Raw genomic sequence first — 15,858 nt, forward strand, 5'->3', positions numbered from 1 at the left:
TTTAATTTGCTGATGGCAGGTAAAACAACGCTGCAGGGGCTTATCAAACTGACAGATGAAGGCAGTAATGATGTTCAGGGTAGTTTCTAGAGAGGCCAGGGAAGACGCAGTAGCAAACAAAAACCTCTAAAGCTGTTACTAATCACTTCACTAGATACCTCCCAACAAGTGGCTGACAGATTAATGCATTGAGTTCACCTTTTCTTATTTGCAACTTAAAAATAAATTGTAGCCCAAACTTAAGCTGTTTAAAACAAGATCTACAGTTAAGGGAAATTGTAGCTTTCATAATCTTCATCTGTAGCTACTTTGTTTACACACTTTCTCACTTTAGAGCATGCTGCTTTAATAGAAATTCTTATAGCAGTAATTTCATAGCAGTGCTTATTGCAGGTGGAAAGATCTTATTGCAGTTCTGGCCCAGGCTGCCCAGGGAAGCTGTGGCTGCCCCATCCCTGGAGGGGTTCCAGGCCAGGTTGGATGGGGCTTGGAGCAGCCTGGGCCAGTGGGAAGTGTCCCTGCCTATGGCAGAGGGTTGGAATTAGATGAACTTGAAGGTCCCTATCAACCCAAACCATTGTAAGCAGATAACTGGATTGCAATTGCAGAAGCATTTGCTTAGCTCCCACTTTGTCAGTTGTGACAGATGGTGTATCATCAACCAAAGTGACCCTTGATTTCGAGGAGGGGACAAAGCCGGTCAAGGTTGTTCAGCCACTCTGGGGCTTGGGCTCACCTGCCCAAACACGCAACAAGGAAAGAGCAGGAGGTTCCCCTAACTGAGGGTTTGGTAACAATAATATTCAAAATAGACTGGGAACAAGAACCTGAGAATTGTTGTCAGTGCCATTGCGCTGCAAGGCCCTTCTTTCAGGAGGGTGAAATGAAACTTGGTAGAAAACTGAAGGGGATCTTTCAGCATTTGGGTATTTCAGTTCAGGTTTTAACATGTTTCTTTTATTGTTTAGGTGTGTTTGCAGGTACCTCTGGGGTAGTAACTTTGACGGGCTATTTGCCTCACCAGTGTTAAGCACTGCTTTAAGGTTAGGTGGGTGCTTAGTGGAATTGAAAGCACATATGCTTCCACTGGAGAAAAATATCAACTTTTTCTCTTGTGATAGGAGATTTTTTTTTCACTTTTTTGGCTGGGGAGGATGTGGGATTTGGTTTCTGTGTGTATGGTACTTTTTGTGATGTACAAACAAGTTTATTGGAAAGTGGATTTGAGAACACTGTGTAATACTTGTAACTTGAGCTTCGCAACTGAGAAGCTTGCATGATCTTGTCTTTCATTATTGACCTGTGAAGCACACTTTGTGATGTCAGATGTTTTCTTTGTTTCTTCCTGTTTGGAAACATTGAAGCTGAAATATATCTTTGCTATTATGCTACGCAGCACTGAGGGCTTGCTTCATTTAAAACCCCTTCTGGAACAAAACTTGAAGGGGAGGGGGGTGGGACAGGACACAATGATCTTAACTCCTACAAAGTATTTCTTGTACTCTGCATAGTGCATGGCTTAAAAACTTACTGGAAATGGGGTAAGAGAACATCAGAATTTTAGTTTTATAAAAGACCTCTTGTTTCCTGCCTTGCTAGTGGATATGGAAATAACAGCTGTTACCCACAGTGCAGTTTCTGTTATCAAAAACATCGTCCAGGCTTTCTTGGTGAAGAGATGCAGAAACGCTGTTTACAATAAATGCGGTTTCAACAAATAATAAGTGAAAAAACAGAAATACGTGTTATAAGATGAAGGGTTGTGCAGCGTGAATTTTCAGAAGTGTGGAACAAAACAGTCTTGAGCTGTGTGTGGGAAGGATGACGAACGTGCAGCTGCAGGGTCCTGCTGTTTTGCAAAATGCAAATAAAGAAGGCGTGCGCTTCTGGATTTTCCCTGTTAAAGTAATAGCCATGGAGGCTGTCCTGAGTACTGCTACTGTGCATACCTCTCAAGAAACAGCGTGTCTGTACTACAGTAAAGCTAAGGTAAGCATTTATTAGATGCTAGACTATAAAAACTGTTGCAAGCACATGGAAATCATGGAATTGTTTGGGTGGGAAGGGACCTTAAAGCCCATCCAGTCCCACCCCTGCCATGGGCAGGGACCCCTCCCACTGGCCCAGGCTGCTCCAAGCCCCATCCAACCTGGCCTGGAACCCCTCCAGGGATGGGGCAGCCACAGCTTCCCTGGGCAACCTGGGCCAGGGCCTCCCCACCCTTAGCGGAAGAATTTCTTCCTAATATCTAACCTAAATCGTCCCCCTTCCAATGTAAAGCCATTCCCCCTCCTCAGCATTGCAAACAGATGGCTCTTCCATGTTGAAATCCCAATCTGAATTGTATTAAGTCAGCAATTTTTTTTGCAATAAAAGGTGGTACCATACCTACTAAAGCAAACCTCTGTCCCGGCGGGCTGATCCTTGGAGGTACACAACGCTGTTGATTTCTTTTCATAGGCAGTACTTTCTTTTCAATTTATAGCAAGTTAAACTTACCCCTAAAGAAGTGTTTTGGACTGTAGTTAAAAATCAGTTCAATTCTGGAACTGTTTCTGTGGCGCTAAGGGACAGAAAGCACAGAAACCCAGCGGTGTGGATGTTTTGAGGCTTCTCAATGTGAAGAGCTCCCTCCCTTATGGAGGCAGACGATGTAATGACCCATCAGGCTTTACTGCTGGGAAGCACTGCGGCAGCCTTCCCCTATTCCCTTCTGAATTTCAGCACTAGTTTAACTGCTAAGAACTTCCCTAAATCAATGTGCCCTACATGAACGCTGCATAGTCACCTATATATAGCAAGTCATTAAGTGGTGCCATAGGCTGATATCTCCTTTATCACAGTTGGAGGGAGGGGGAAGCCACAGCTTCTCAACTTCTTGTTTCATATTAGCCATTCTAAAGGAAATGGCTTTCACAAGCAGTAATTCCTGCAAGCCCTAATTAGTTAATGGAAACACTTCAGCACGTTTAAGGCACTCACACTTTAAAAAAATAATTATCTTTAAATATATCAACTTCATCTCTCAGGAGAAAGAGGTGTTTTTCTAGATTCTCTTGATTTGGATGTGATCTGTACGAAATCCCGGATGTACCAGAGCTACTTTGAATCCCTGCCCGCCAGCATCAAAGAACTGTGCCAGGGAGAATACTCGGCACTCTTAACAGACCTTATCGCATTTTTGGAATTGAAAATAATTAGCAATGCAACTGGAATATAGTTTATCCTTTTTTTTTTAATTTATTAATACTTAAATTTTCTGTTCAACCCCTTCCCACAATAGCACTGTTCAGCCTCAGGACTAAAGGGAAGAGGAGTAGAGGGTAACAGGGATTCCTGACAGATACTACCCCTCGCTTCCTGGTTTCAGAGAGGCTGTAGAAGCTCTAAGCAGAAGGGGCTCCCTAGAGCTAGAAGGAGAAATGCATTTAGACCTGGATTTCCCCATCTGTAGCAATATTCCTATTTCCGATTAGAGTGTTGCTACTGCACTTCAGTCAACATTTACATTTCTGGTAATTAAAATCGTGGTGGTAACCTTGACGCCCGGCCTGGTGGTGCACAGAGGAACTGAAAGTACATCAATCACACACTGCCTGACAACCGTTTGGAGGAAGGCAAGAATAGAGTGGAGCATACACTGTGCTATTCAGTTTTAGCAGCCAGAAGAACTCCCCTCACAAGCAGAGGACAGTACAGTTTGGTCTTACCAAGTCTGCCAGGAAGATAAAGATAACGCAGCTGAGTCAGGCCTTTCCATTTATAGATGATGCTGAGCACCTCCCAGCAAGTCTGCCACCTTCAAAGCACAGCAGCTTCTGTTAGCAAAACAACAAGAACCTAACAGGAATTCAAGCATCCTCCTTCTTACAGCATCTCAAGCCTACGTTCTACCCTGCAAAATGTTCACTTTGTAGTTACTCATTAACATGACCTCTTATTTTATATAATTAATTTAGGTCTCCCAGCAGGATGAAAGCATGACTTTGGTGTTTGCTCCAGTTATCACTATTATATTAAGTCTGAAATCAAGTACATTGTCAGTAACAGCATAGATTTTTCAAAGAGCCTGAGCCTCTTTCAAGTTCAGATTAATCCACAGTAAAGCATTAATTGGTAGCAGAAACTAGAATTTAAGAAGCAGGGGGGTAAGCAGAGTAGGTTAGGTTTTGTGTTCTGTTCTTAATCAGTACAACCAGAGAGGAAGATATTATTTAGTAACACTTCCACATGACATTTTTAAAACTCGAATGTATTTCAGTGGACAAATAAACATAGCCTGTTCCTCTAAAGCGCATCTTCCCAGCTGGATCAAAACATAGTCTGTGGCTGAACAAGAAACGACACTGTATGCTACCAGGAACCTCAGCCCTCCCATTTTGAATTATCAGATCTTAAAACCATCAAACTTGTAGCAAAAGGACTTGGTAACTAGTTCTCTTTTTGGGTTGGTTTCCACCTGGTGGGTTGACAGCGGCTGAACATGAGCCAGCAGTGGCCCAGGTGGCCAAAGGCCAATGGCATCTTGGCTTGTATCAGAAACAGCGCAGCCAGCGGGAGCAGGGAAGTCATCCTTCCCCTGAAGTCAGCACTGATGAGGCCACACCTCAAATCCCAGGTTCAGTTTTGGGCCTTTCACTCCAAGAAGGATATTGAGGGGCTGGAGCGTGTCCAGAGAAGGGAATGGAGCTGGGGAAGGGGAGGGAGAACAAGGGTTATGGGGAGCAGCAGAAAGACCTGGGGTTGTTTGGCCTGTTTGTTTTCCAACCAAACAATTCTATGATTACCTGTTTAACCTCACATTCTTTACCTAGTAAAAGATAAGATACCACTAAGTCTTTCAAAATAGGATTATTTTTTTATATATCAAGTTATAGACGTGACCATTAGCAAGGAATCAAGAATTTCAATTAAAAGAACTATTAGCACTGGTATTTGCTAGAACTTGACATCTATACAAATTAAACAGTATGGATAATTTCTTACTTTAGATATGTTATTTTTTCCCTTCTGAATTGCCAGGCTTTAAGATAAGAGCTTGGAATTCTTGCTTGATGACTGAATGTCAGACTTCCAGTTCTTGCTTTTTAGCATGACAGCCTTCAAAAGATAATGATCAGCAGGTACCCACGGCAGAACAACCTTTATTACAAAACCATCTTCAGAGTTTACACCTGAAAAACTATTTACAGGGTTTAGAAGCAGTAATTCTCCTACCACAGCCCATTAAACTGAGTAATCCAAGGGTTCTCAGATTAAATCAACATCCCTGAGATAACCAAGTAGTACCACCCTAACTCTCTTGAGTGCAGGAACTGCGGAACCAAGTCATCCACGGGCACACGTCTAGAAATGTCAGCACCATCTGCCCAGTTTGCAACTGCCAAACTGCATACTTTACTGCTCAGAATAGATGGTGACAAGCACCGATTCTTCCCTCACTGATTCCTGTTCTCCTTCTCACCATCTTATTGACACCTTGCTGGCTTGGGGTGGAAACAAGCACTGGATCTTTGCTACACTCACTACTCCCAAATTTAAGAACAAAAGAGAATGCACTGTCCAAACAGAACTAACTAACTCTCACAAAAGAAAAAAAATCTTTCCAAGAACACTAAAAGAAGTCAACATTAATTTAATTTAAAAAAACACTTATCATTTACAAATGTTAAAATTCACTTTGTCTATCCTGGCAAGTTCATACTCTGGAATTTCATTTTGAAAGCACTCACAGGCTTGAATAAAAAACTAAGCGTCTTTATTTAGTTAAGCAGCTCTTCCAGCTGAAAGCCACCCCGTTCACCACTCTGTTCAGAACATATTTTTGCAGGTAGCACACACAAACGATTCAGCAAGATCTGGCTGTACAGTGTTTTACACAGATACCGTTAAAGTGCATCAAAGAATGCCATCCAGTGCAAGTCCGGACTCTCCTGAAATCCCTACTTAGCAAGTAAGGGAGGCTTCCTACCTGCTATCCAATTAAAGGATCATCATCATCAGATTGTAGCTGGAGTCTGGAAAATGGCCGGGGGGAAGCTACTCTATTCTTGGTGATTATTATAATGCAGGTGAAGGTAATCAGTATCATAAAAGCCCCTATAACTATCCCAATCGCTTCGGCGAGACTGAGGCACCACTGGTCGGTGAGCAGGCACTTGGCGTTACTCAAAGTGCCGTTGTGTGGCTGTGGTGTCAGTCCTAGGATGTGGCACATCATTGGGTAAATGTCAACGTTGTTCATCGTGCTCTGCTTGTAACCACGATGAAAAGCAGGCCCGCGAGCAGCCAGGAACGGATGCATGCTTGGGAGAGCGTTGTCATAGCCATGGTCACCTACTGGAGAAACACAAAGCTAAGAGTTAACATCATAATTTCTGTTTCCATATGGAGTATAACCCTCTCTATCTCTTCCCCACCCCCAAAATGCATATGTTTTAACCAAAAACTAAGGAAGAACTTAAAACCAGCTGTTGAATCAAACACTGAAGGAACACAGAATTCCTTCCCTCCTTCCCAGTCCCCTGGAGTCTTTCCCTGTACTGGTCTTCAGCCATGGTTCCACCCCAGTAAGTCTCTTCCATTCAGTCATCAACATTTCAACAAGTCCCATTTTCCCCTTCCCACCTCTCATGCCAAAGCTGAAAAGGATGTTGCCACTCCATAAAGAGTCAATAGCTGGAATGTTGTACTTCTCAGATTTTGGAAAGACATCGCTCTCTTGCAAAGCAGACGCTTTAATTACTTCTTCAAAGCCAAGGACTTTCCCCTTGGTACAGTTCAGTTCAAACACGTTAAGTGCCCTCAAATCACGCTTATCAAACTGAGTACTTCAGGTGAAGAGATGCCCAAATAGTCAAAATCAAAACACAGTCAAAGGATCATGATGCCTTTGACAGGCGTACAACAAAACTGTGCCTACAGGTTTACCAGTACTGGGACTTTCGGTAGGTTTTTAAGAAACACTGATTTTTCATAGAAAAAGTTGTTTGGAAAACACCTTTGAGGTCATTAAGTCCAACCATACCTGCCCACTACTAAACCAGATCCCTGAGCACCTCGTCTGCCTGGCTTTTAAATCCCTCCAGGGACGGGGACTCCACCACCTCCCTGGGCAGCCTCTGACAGGACCCGAGAACCCTTTTGGTGAAGATACTTTCCCTGATGTCCAATCTGAACCTGCCCTGGTGCAACCTGAGGCCATTTCCTCTTGACCTATCGTCTGTCACTTGGTTGAAGAGACCAACACCCCCCTCACGACAACCTCATCTCAGGCAGTTGTAGACAGGGATGAGGTCTCCCCTCACTCTGGAATATAAACAGCTAGAAAGCAGACATAGTCAAACTTCCTAATAACATGCCTGCAAAATCTGTCCAAGATGGCAAAAATTTCTCATAGCGCACACAGCACAGGATCCAAGCAACTGCATTTAAGTTTTGCTTTCGTTTCTTCAGAACAGCTTAATGACTCTCCCCGAGAACTGTCTCCTTGGCAGTTATATTTACATTGCTGATGTGAAATGTCAAGATCCCTATTGATTATGTCACGCTCACCACTTCAGTGTACTTCAAATATTCCTTTTTTATGTTTTCAATCATTATTTCTGTTACCACAAAGACACTGCTGTGCCGCTTCTTGCTTGTTTGGTCCATGATTACATTTTTCCCCTTCTCCTACTTGCTTGTTTTGAACCAAGCTGTTCCAAGTCCCCCCTCCAATGACGTTTCCCATCTTTCACCTCTGAAGAAGGAGGGCTGGTGTGTCCTGACATTCCTAGGAATGGTCTGGGCATTGGTTCCTTTTACTGACCATTACACAGCTACTTTGTCCACGAAGACAAGCTCAATAAACACTGAGGTAGCCTCTTGGGCTAAAACCTCCCCTGCCTGCTTCTGGGAAGCCTTGGTGAGCAATATTGTTTTGAGAAGTGACTCACTTCACCTGATAAAATGCTGTTACTTCTAAATATACACATATTGACTATTTTTAGGTACATGTAATTGAATCAAACCATAAATAAGAAACACCATGTGTGCTAAGGGTTGTCAAGTTGAAGACGACCGTGATAAATCTGTGGGGTTATTAAAATTAAAGCATATCTTACATCACAAGCAGCACTTCTGTACAAATAATGAGGAAATCTGAACTTAAATGCACAAAGACCAGACAGTGAACAGCCAAACTGAGTGAAAGCGGGCGTTTACAGCACCCAGACTCCGGCAGCAGTCATACTGGTTCATCTGGGAAGCCTCCAACAGGGTTAACCCTAAAATACCAGTCAGCCTAGAGATGCGGCTGCTCAGAAGAAGCCGGTACCTCTCTATTTAATTAATGGACTTTTCTTCCAACAATTTGACCAATTACTTTCTGAACACACAGATATATACGTGTGTGTGTGTGCACACACGTGTGCATAGCCTTCATCTGCAACCAGAATTATGGGTTGAATTCTTTTATTATGACAATAATTAAATCTATCTGGAATTTCTTCTTTGAGATAGACTTTCATGGAACTGTTGCATTTGTTCAGTTAGTTATACAGAGCTCTTTTGTCTGCCAAAGAAAACTCCCTGCATGTGAAACACCTGGAAGCATATATCCACATACATACACACTCATATATACGTATATATATGTATGTACATATTTGATATTCATAGCATCCAGCAGCAAGAAAGCAGGTACCTTAGCAGTGCACTGTATGAAGTAACATCTATTTTTTTTCTGTTTAAAACATGATATCGATGCCCCTAACAGGAAGAGCTCTGGCTTGTTTGACCATTATTGTGGTGTTCCTATTATTTTTAGTATTTACTCCCATTTATTTTTGTTTCTTAGTATGCACTGTAACATTAAACACACTGGTCAATTTATGTTTCCCTTTATTTATATACAAAAGTTAAACCGCACTCTGGTGTAAGCTTGAGACACACTGCCTAAGAGAACTCTTAAAAATGTACCTCAGGCTTTTAAATGGAACACAACCAAGTGTTTTAGCCAATGGAATATCCCTCACCTCTCTCTCACCCATTAAAACACTCCAGGCTCAGGCTGAAACTGCTCTAGAAAAGGCCAAGATGTTCCTAAAGATGCACAGTGCCAGTTCTCTGCTCTTTAAACTAGAGCCACAGATGGCTGGAATGATAAGACAACAGTTTACCAACAGAAGCACAAGTGAGAAAAAAAACACTTACACTTTGAAAGCGACTCGTTTTGCACAATCGTCCAGCCTTCGTCTGCCACCAGAATTATGGGTTGGATTCTCTTATTATGACGATAATGAAATCTCTCTGGAATTTCTTCTTTGAGATAGACTTTCATATGACTGTTGCAATTTTTCAGTAAGTTATACACATCTCTTTTGTCTGCCAAAAGAAAAACAGCATGTGAAGCAACTGGAAATTATTTCTTGTTTAATGCAATTATCTGTCATTAAAGCCTTCCAGTACTTAAAAGGGGCCTACAAGAAAGCTGGGGAGAGACTTTTTCCAAGGCCCTGGAGTGATAGGATGAGGGGGAATGGCGTTAAATTGGAAGGGGGAAGATTAAGATTAGACATTAGGAAGAAATTCTTCACACTGAGGGTGGTGAGGTCCTGGCCCAGGCTGCCCAGGGAAGCTGTGGCTGCCCCATCCCTGGAGGGGTTCCAGGCCAGGTTGGATGGGGCTTGGAGCAGCCTGGGCCAGTGGGAGGTGTCCCTGCCCATGGCAGGGGTGGGACAGGATGGGCTTTGAGGTCCCTTCCCACCCAAACCATTCTATGATTCTAACATACAGTTTTCAAAACAATTATTCTTTAAAAGGCAGATAGAAAAGGATCTTTTTCCTATCCCTAATAAAATGCCAAATGTATCAAAGGGGATTTCACAAATCGCTCTTATTCTAAATGAGACACCTTATGGCTATGGTTTTGGACCTACAACAATTCAACATTCCTGCTGGGCTTGCAGGGAAGGAGGGCAAAATTCAAGCAAAGAGAGAAAGCAGTCTCAAACAAAAGCAGTCAATATTTTATCCAAAGTAGTCAGTATTAAATTTTGTTACTGTATAAATAATTTTGTTTGTTACAATTGCTTCAGTCTGGCCACCTCGTGGAAACTGAGACCAGCAGTGTCCCCATTTAAGACACGTCTGCTAGCAGCTACTCCAAGACACAAAAAATGAAAACACAGTATTCAAACCAAAGTTTCATTCACAGAAACAGAAGTAGTAAAGCAATCAAAGCTGGGATTAGATTTTTACTTGTAAGTTTAGACAACACTTTTTATTCTGCATAAACATGAAGGTTCGTTTCATGCTTACTATGAATTACAGCCGTATAGACTACGTGAGCCACAAGAGAGCAGGCATGCTAACTGCCTATCTGCTTTCTCAAGGACTGCCTTTACCACCCACAGCAACCTGACCAGAAATGCCCCTCCACTACCAAAACAAAGTAATTTCTAAATAAACAAGCATTCTTTAGCTTATTCATTACATTATGCCAAAGTTGTGTAATATGAACTACACTGGTTTTGCAAAAGGTGTGAACAGTTTACCATAGTGTGTAGTTTTTGGTAGTAAGATAAGATTTAATTCTCAATACATGACTCTTAAAAAAGGCCAAAACATACTCTGCCTTGGCAGCACTGCAGCAACCGGTGTCTTGTCTATCAGGGTATAGTTATTGCGACCAATGCAGCTATCCAAGATAATCAGCTTCTTTTCAGAACACGAGGCCATTCCATGGTCACTTGTTATTATGACATTAATAGTGTCCCACAAACCGAATGCCTTCAGTTTATTAGTAAGGAAGCCGACGTGGTTATCCACTTCTTCTAACACTTTGCGCATGTTCTCAGTGTCATCTGGTCCATACTTGTGCCCACTTGCATCTGGTTCTTCCCAGTATAATGTAGCAAAACTGACCACTGGATTAGAGCTGTTGAGCCACGCGACGATTTTCTCCACTCTCTCTTGAAACGTTACTGAAAAGTTATACTTCATGAAGAAGTGAGGGGTCGTATTGTTGATTTTCACATCGGTACCAGGCCACATAGCAGCAGCACTTGCTCCATTTCCCTGCTGCTGATTTGTTACCCAAATTGGAATTGCTTCATTCCACCAGAAGGGATCTGAATCATTGAACTGTGAAAACTTTTTCTTGGCATCCGCATCGTACATGTCATTAGCGACGATGCCATGGCTTTCTTCATATAAACCTGTCACTATGCTATAATGGTTTGGAAAAGTCTTGGTGATAAAAGCATTTGTAACTTGTTTTACAAGCACGCCACCCTTGATGAACTCCTGAAGATGAGGAAGTTTATAGGTTTCCAAGTAATCAGCCCTGAAGCCATCAAAGGACACGAGCAGTAACCTGGATGCTGAATCACCAGCAGAGTCCCCACAACAGGCAACTATTCCAGAAAAAAATAACATTAACATGGAGTTCATCATTGATGCTTCAAAGTATTTCCAGCAGATAACCGGATGCACCTGAAAAATTTAAAACGATAAGGCATGTAACTCAAAATAATGGTACAGGAACCAGTTTAATGAGCTATACATTATGTACATATTCCTTATAGAGGGTCATTGCAAAATAACTGGTCTAAACAACCACTGAAGTCAACAATGCATTTGCCTACTGGCTTCAGAAGTTTCTCACACATTGTCATAGTTTTTCATGTTTTAAAACAGATGAGCAATGAGATTTTTTTCATTCCAGGCTAATGAAAGGAAGAATTGTTTTCTCTATTTTAAGCCATTATTCCATCATTCTGTCTCTTATTGCAACTCTAAATTCCAAGACAGATAATCAGTACTTTTTTCTCGTGTTTAAGCCCCACACCTGAACATTTCTGGCTCCACGTTTAAAAGTTTTGTGCATCTCCAAATCCTGCTTACACATCCCTGTTTAGAAGTTTGATTTCTACTGTAATTATCATTTTTCTTTTTAATCCCAGCTTTCCTTTTCTAGTTTCCATCCTCTTGAGTTGCTGGAAGACACTTGAGCATTTCAACATTCCTATTTGGTCATCGCTTACTCTATACATGGAACTGCCAAGAATAACTTCTGCTTTCTTACTAAGCTGTCGTACATCTACCACAACAGTATTTAAACCTGTTCTTTACCTACTAGCGAAGCGGTGGCTGCCCCATCCCTGGAGGGGTTCCAGGCCAGGTTGGATGGGGCTTGGAGCAGCCTGGGCCAGTGGGAGGTGTCCCTGACCATGGCAGGGGGTGGAACTGGATGGGCTTTGAGGTCCCTTCCAACCCAAATCATTCTATGATTCTATATTTCTCTCTCTCTAAAATAAATTAACAAAGCTTACAAATTACAAATCATTAATAAACTCAGCTATGAGGCAAGGGGTTCTCAACAAGGTATTCATGACTATTATGAATGCAAGGTATGATCTGCAAGCTTTTTTTGTTCTTCTTAAACTTATTACTTGTGACATGAATGCTTTGTTCAGGAAGGTCCAGAATTATTCTAGGAGCCTTTAAGAAAGAGGAAGGGACACTCCAGGTTTCACAAAAACTTCTGCAACGTTGTTAAAGAGTGTATTTATTTCTCAAGAGCAGCCCCTTGCCAGCAAACTTCTCCTTTATCTCATTTGCACAAAGGAGGGGGAACCTAGGAGGAACAGGGGGTATCTTCCAAACTGTCACAATGCCGTCAGGCTGATCTCAACCCTTTCCCCCAAACTCTTTAAAACAGCAGGTATTATTGTAAAAACATCAATAGCTTTAATGGTAGCTAAGCGTTAGCAGTGAGAGGAATTCAAAGCACGAGAAGTTATCCTCTCCTCTGCCACCAACAGTTAAAATGGGTTTAGAAGATACAGAGGTTGGAAGAATCATAGAATCATTAGGGTTGGAAAAGACCTCTGAGGTCATCCAGTCCAGTCCAACCATCAGCCCAACACCCCTATGCCTACTAAAAATGTTTAGATCACTGCTACCAACATTAGAAGACAGGAAGAGTGTCTTCTGGGAAGTAAGTTCAGTTCTGGACCCCTCACCACAAGAAGGATGTTGAGGCTCTGGAGCGTGTCCAGAGAAGAGCAACAAAGCTGGTGAAGGGGCTGGAGAACAAGTCTTATGAGGAGCGGCTGAGGAGCTGGGGTTGTTTAGCCTGGAGAAGAGGAGGCTGAGGGGAGACCTTATTACTCTCTACAACTACCTGAAAGGAGGTTGTGGAGAGGAGGGAGCTGGGCTCTTCTCCCAAGTGACAGGGGACAGGACTAGAGGGACTGACTCCTCCGTCAGGGGAGGTTCAGGTTGGATATCAGAAAAAAATTCTTCACAGTAAGAGTCATTGGGTACTGGAACAGCTGCCCAGGGAGGTGGTCGAGTCGCCTTCCCTGGAGGTGTTTAAGGAACGGGTGGATGAAGTGCTTAGGGACATGGTTTAGGGAGTGTTAGGAATGGTTGGACTCGATGATCCAATGGGTCCTTTCCAACCTTGTGATTCTGTGATTCTGTAAATGATGACGGATTTGAAGGCAACATCACAGCCTTGCTCTGCATCCCTTCTATCCATTCGAGGACTATAACAACGTCTTTCAAGAGACAAGCACAAAGCTTGCAGGCTGCTGATATGTTTTTCCCTATTTTAGAACAGAGAAGATGAGTTGGCTCTCCTGCTGTCGAGCCTTCCGATCATCAGCACCGAATTTCTGAGACCATAGATAAGGTCTGAAACAGCTAGTCAACGAAAAACACTTTATACTGGGGTTCTTCAGATACCTATCATAGAATCATAAAATGGTGTGGGATAGAAGGGACCATGAAGGTCAGCTAGTCCAACCCCCTGCAGTAAACAGGGACATCTTCAACTAGACCAGGTTGCTCAGAGTCCCATCAAACCTGGCCTTGAACGTTTCCAAAGATGGTATATCCACCACCTCCCTGGGCAACTTGTGCCAGTGTTTCACCATCATGAGCTTAAAAATATTTCCTGTAAGTCTGCTTCATTATCGCCCAGATTTACATATGGAAATGGCAATGGAAATGAGGGTTTACTCTACTCCAACTTAGAGACTGCTCCCAGAACCTAAAAAGCTGCAGGAGTTTAAGTTAGATCAAGGAAGGGAAATGCAAGCGGCTTTCTAGTATTATCAACGAGAAGCCTCATTCCCAGCCCTTTCTAACAAAGTTTAGCCTGGAGAAAAGGAGGCTGAGGGGAGACATTACCACTGTCTAGAGCTGCCTGAAAGGAGGCTCTAGGGAGGTGGGTGTTGGTCTCTTCTCCAAGTGACAGATGATGGGACAAGAGGAAATGGCCTCAAGTTGTGTCAGGGCAGGTTCAGACTGGACATCAGGAAAAATGTCTTCACTGAAAGGGTTCTCGGGCCCTGCCAAAGGCTGCCCAGGGAGGTGGTGGAGTCCCCATCCCTGGAGGGGTTTAAAAAATGCAGAGATGAGGTGCTCTGGGATCTGGTTTAATTGTGAACAGGTATGGTTGGACTTGATGATCTCGGAGGTCTTTTCCAACCAAGCAACCGTGAGGAGTTGCCCCACATTACTCACTTTGTGCTGCTCAGACACAAAGTTGTTTCTAACACAATGCTACAGTTTGACAAGTCTTTGCAGTTCCAGTGGCCTTTAAAGTCCTCACATCTGCAAGACAGAAACCAGCGCTGAGGTATCTCCTAACAGAGGACTTCCGACACAGCTCCTTTAAAGGGTGAGGGAACTGAGATGAGCCATGCAGAAGGGGATCACCCGTTTCTCGCTGCCAGGTGCTTTAAAAAGCAGAACCGGAGTTTTCCACAGTGCAGGAAGATCCCAAACCACAACATCAGCTTCAAAACACTCCCAGGATGTCAAACACCTGCGTTTTCACCCACTCTATCACAAAACAGCCCCCGGCATCGCTGCCGTCTGCCCAAACCTTCCACCTCCCAGCCAGATGTTACAGCCTCCAGCTGCGCTGGGCGGTGACAACCGACATCTCCCTGACTCCAAAGCTCCCGCAGCACCGGCTACGGAACCGCCAGCGTCCCACTCTGCTCGCCCGCACCTGGGGGGCTCTGGCACGGCTCGCTCTGCTCGCCCGGGGGCTCCGGGACCGGGGGGCTCCGGGACCGGCCGCCTTGCAGACCGGGGGGGGGGCTCCAGCAGCGGCTGTCCCGCTCGCCCAGACCCGGGGGGGCTCCAGCACCGGTTGTTCCGCTCGCCCAGGGGCTCCCAGCACAGAGCTGAGGGGCTCCGAAACGGTCACTCTGCTCGCCGAGGGACTCCAGGACCGGGAGGCTCCAAGACCGGTTGTTCCGCTGGCCACGGCGGCTCCGGCACCGGTTGCCCCGCTCGCCCGGACCCAGAAGGGCTCCGGCACCGGCTGCTCCAAGCACGGGCCCGGAACGCTCCAAAGCGGTTGCCCCGCTCGCCCGGGGCTATGAGACCGCTAGCACAGCCCCGGGGGGCTCCAAACCGGCTGCCCCGCTCGCCCAGCGGCACCGGCTGCTCCAAGCACCTGCCCGGGGTTCCGAGACCGGCTGCCCCGCTTGCCCAGACCCGGTAGCTCCGCTGGGCACGGGCACTCCGGCACCGGTTGCTCCAAGCACGGACCCAGGAGGCTCCGCCATCGGCTGCTCCGTGCACGGATCCGGCACCAGCCGCTCCAAGCGCGTCCCCCCGCACTCTGCCCCGCTCGTCCGGGGGCTCCGCTGCCCGCTGCCCGCTGCCCCCCGCACGGAGCGCCCCCCCCCCGCTCACCTCAGAGCCGGCCCTTCGCCACCCCTCGCCCTCCGCGCGCGGCCACCGCGGCCGAGACCGCCGGGGGGGGGGTGTGGTGAACAGCGCGTGCGCGGCCCCGCGGCCGTTAGCGGGGGGAGTGGGGGGGGGGGGGAGAGGCTCCCATTGGCT

The 15,858-nt window shown here is 44.9% G+C and overlaps 1 protein-coding gene across 1 annotated transcript; it reads right to left on the reverse strand.

Annotated features, from left to right (window-relative positions):
• Window positions 1-3,214: 3,214 nt before the first annotated feature.
• ENPP4 (ectonucleotide pyrophosphatase/phosphodiesterase 4) lies at window positions 3,215-15,814 on the reverse strand. Its single transcript, XM_054062293.1, has 4 exons — window positions 15,709-15,814; window positions 10,614-11,478; window positions 9,196-9,366; window positions 3,215-6,339 (listed from the first exon to the last, which is right to left on the reverse strand). Exons 2-4 carry the CDS (start codon window positions 11,437-11,439, stop codon window positions 5,975-5,977), a joined length of 1,362 nt encoding a protein of 453 aa, XP_053918268.1. The 5' UTR covers window positions 11,440-11,478; window positions 15,709-15,814; the 3' UTR covers window positions 3,215-5,974.
• Between the last annotated feature and the right edge of the window lie 44 nt (window positions 15,815-15,858).

The sequence above is a fragment of the Cuculus canorus genome, chromosome 3 (genome assembly GCF_017976375.1).
Source record: "Cuculus canorus isolate bCucCan1 chromosome 3, bCucCan1.pri, whole genome shotgun sequence".
In the NCBI taxonomy this organism is placed as follows: Eukaryota; Metazoa; Chordata; class Aves; order Cuculiformes; family Cuculidae; genus Cuculus; species Cuculus canorus.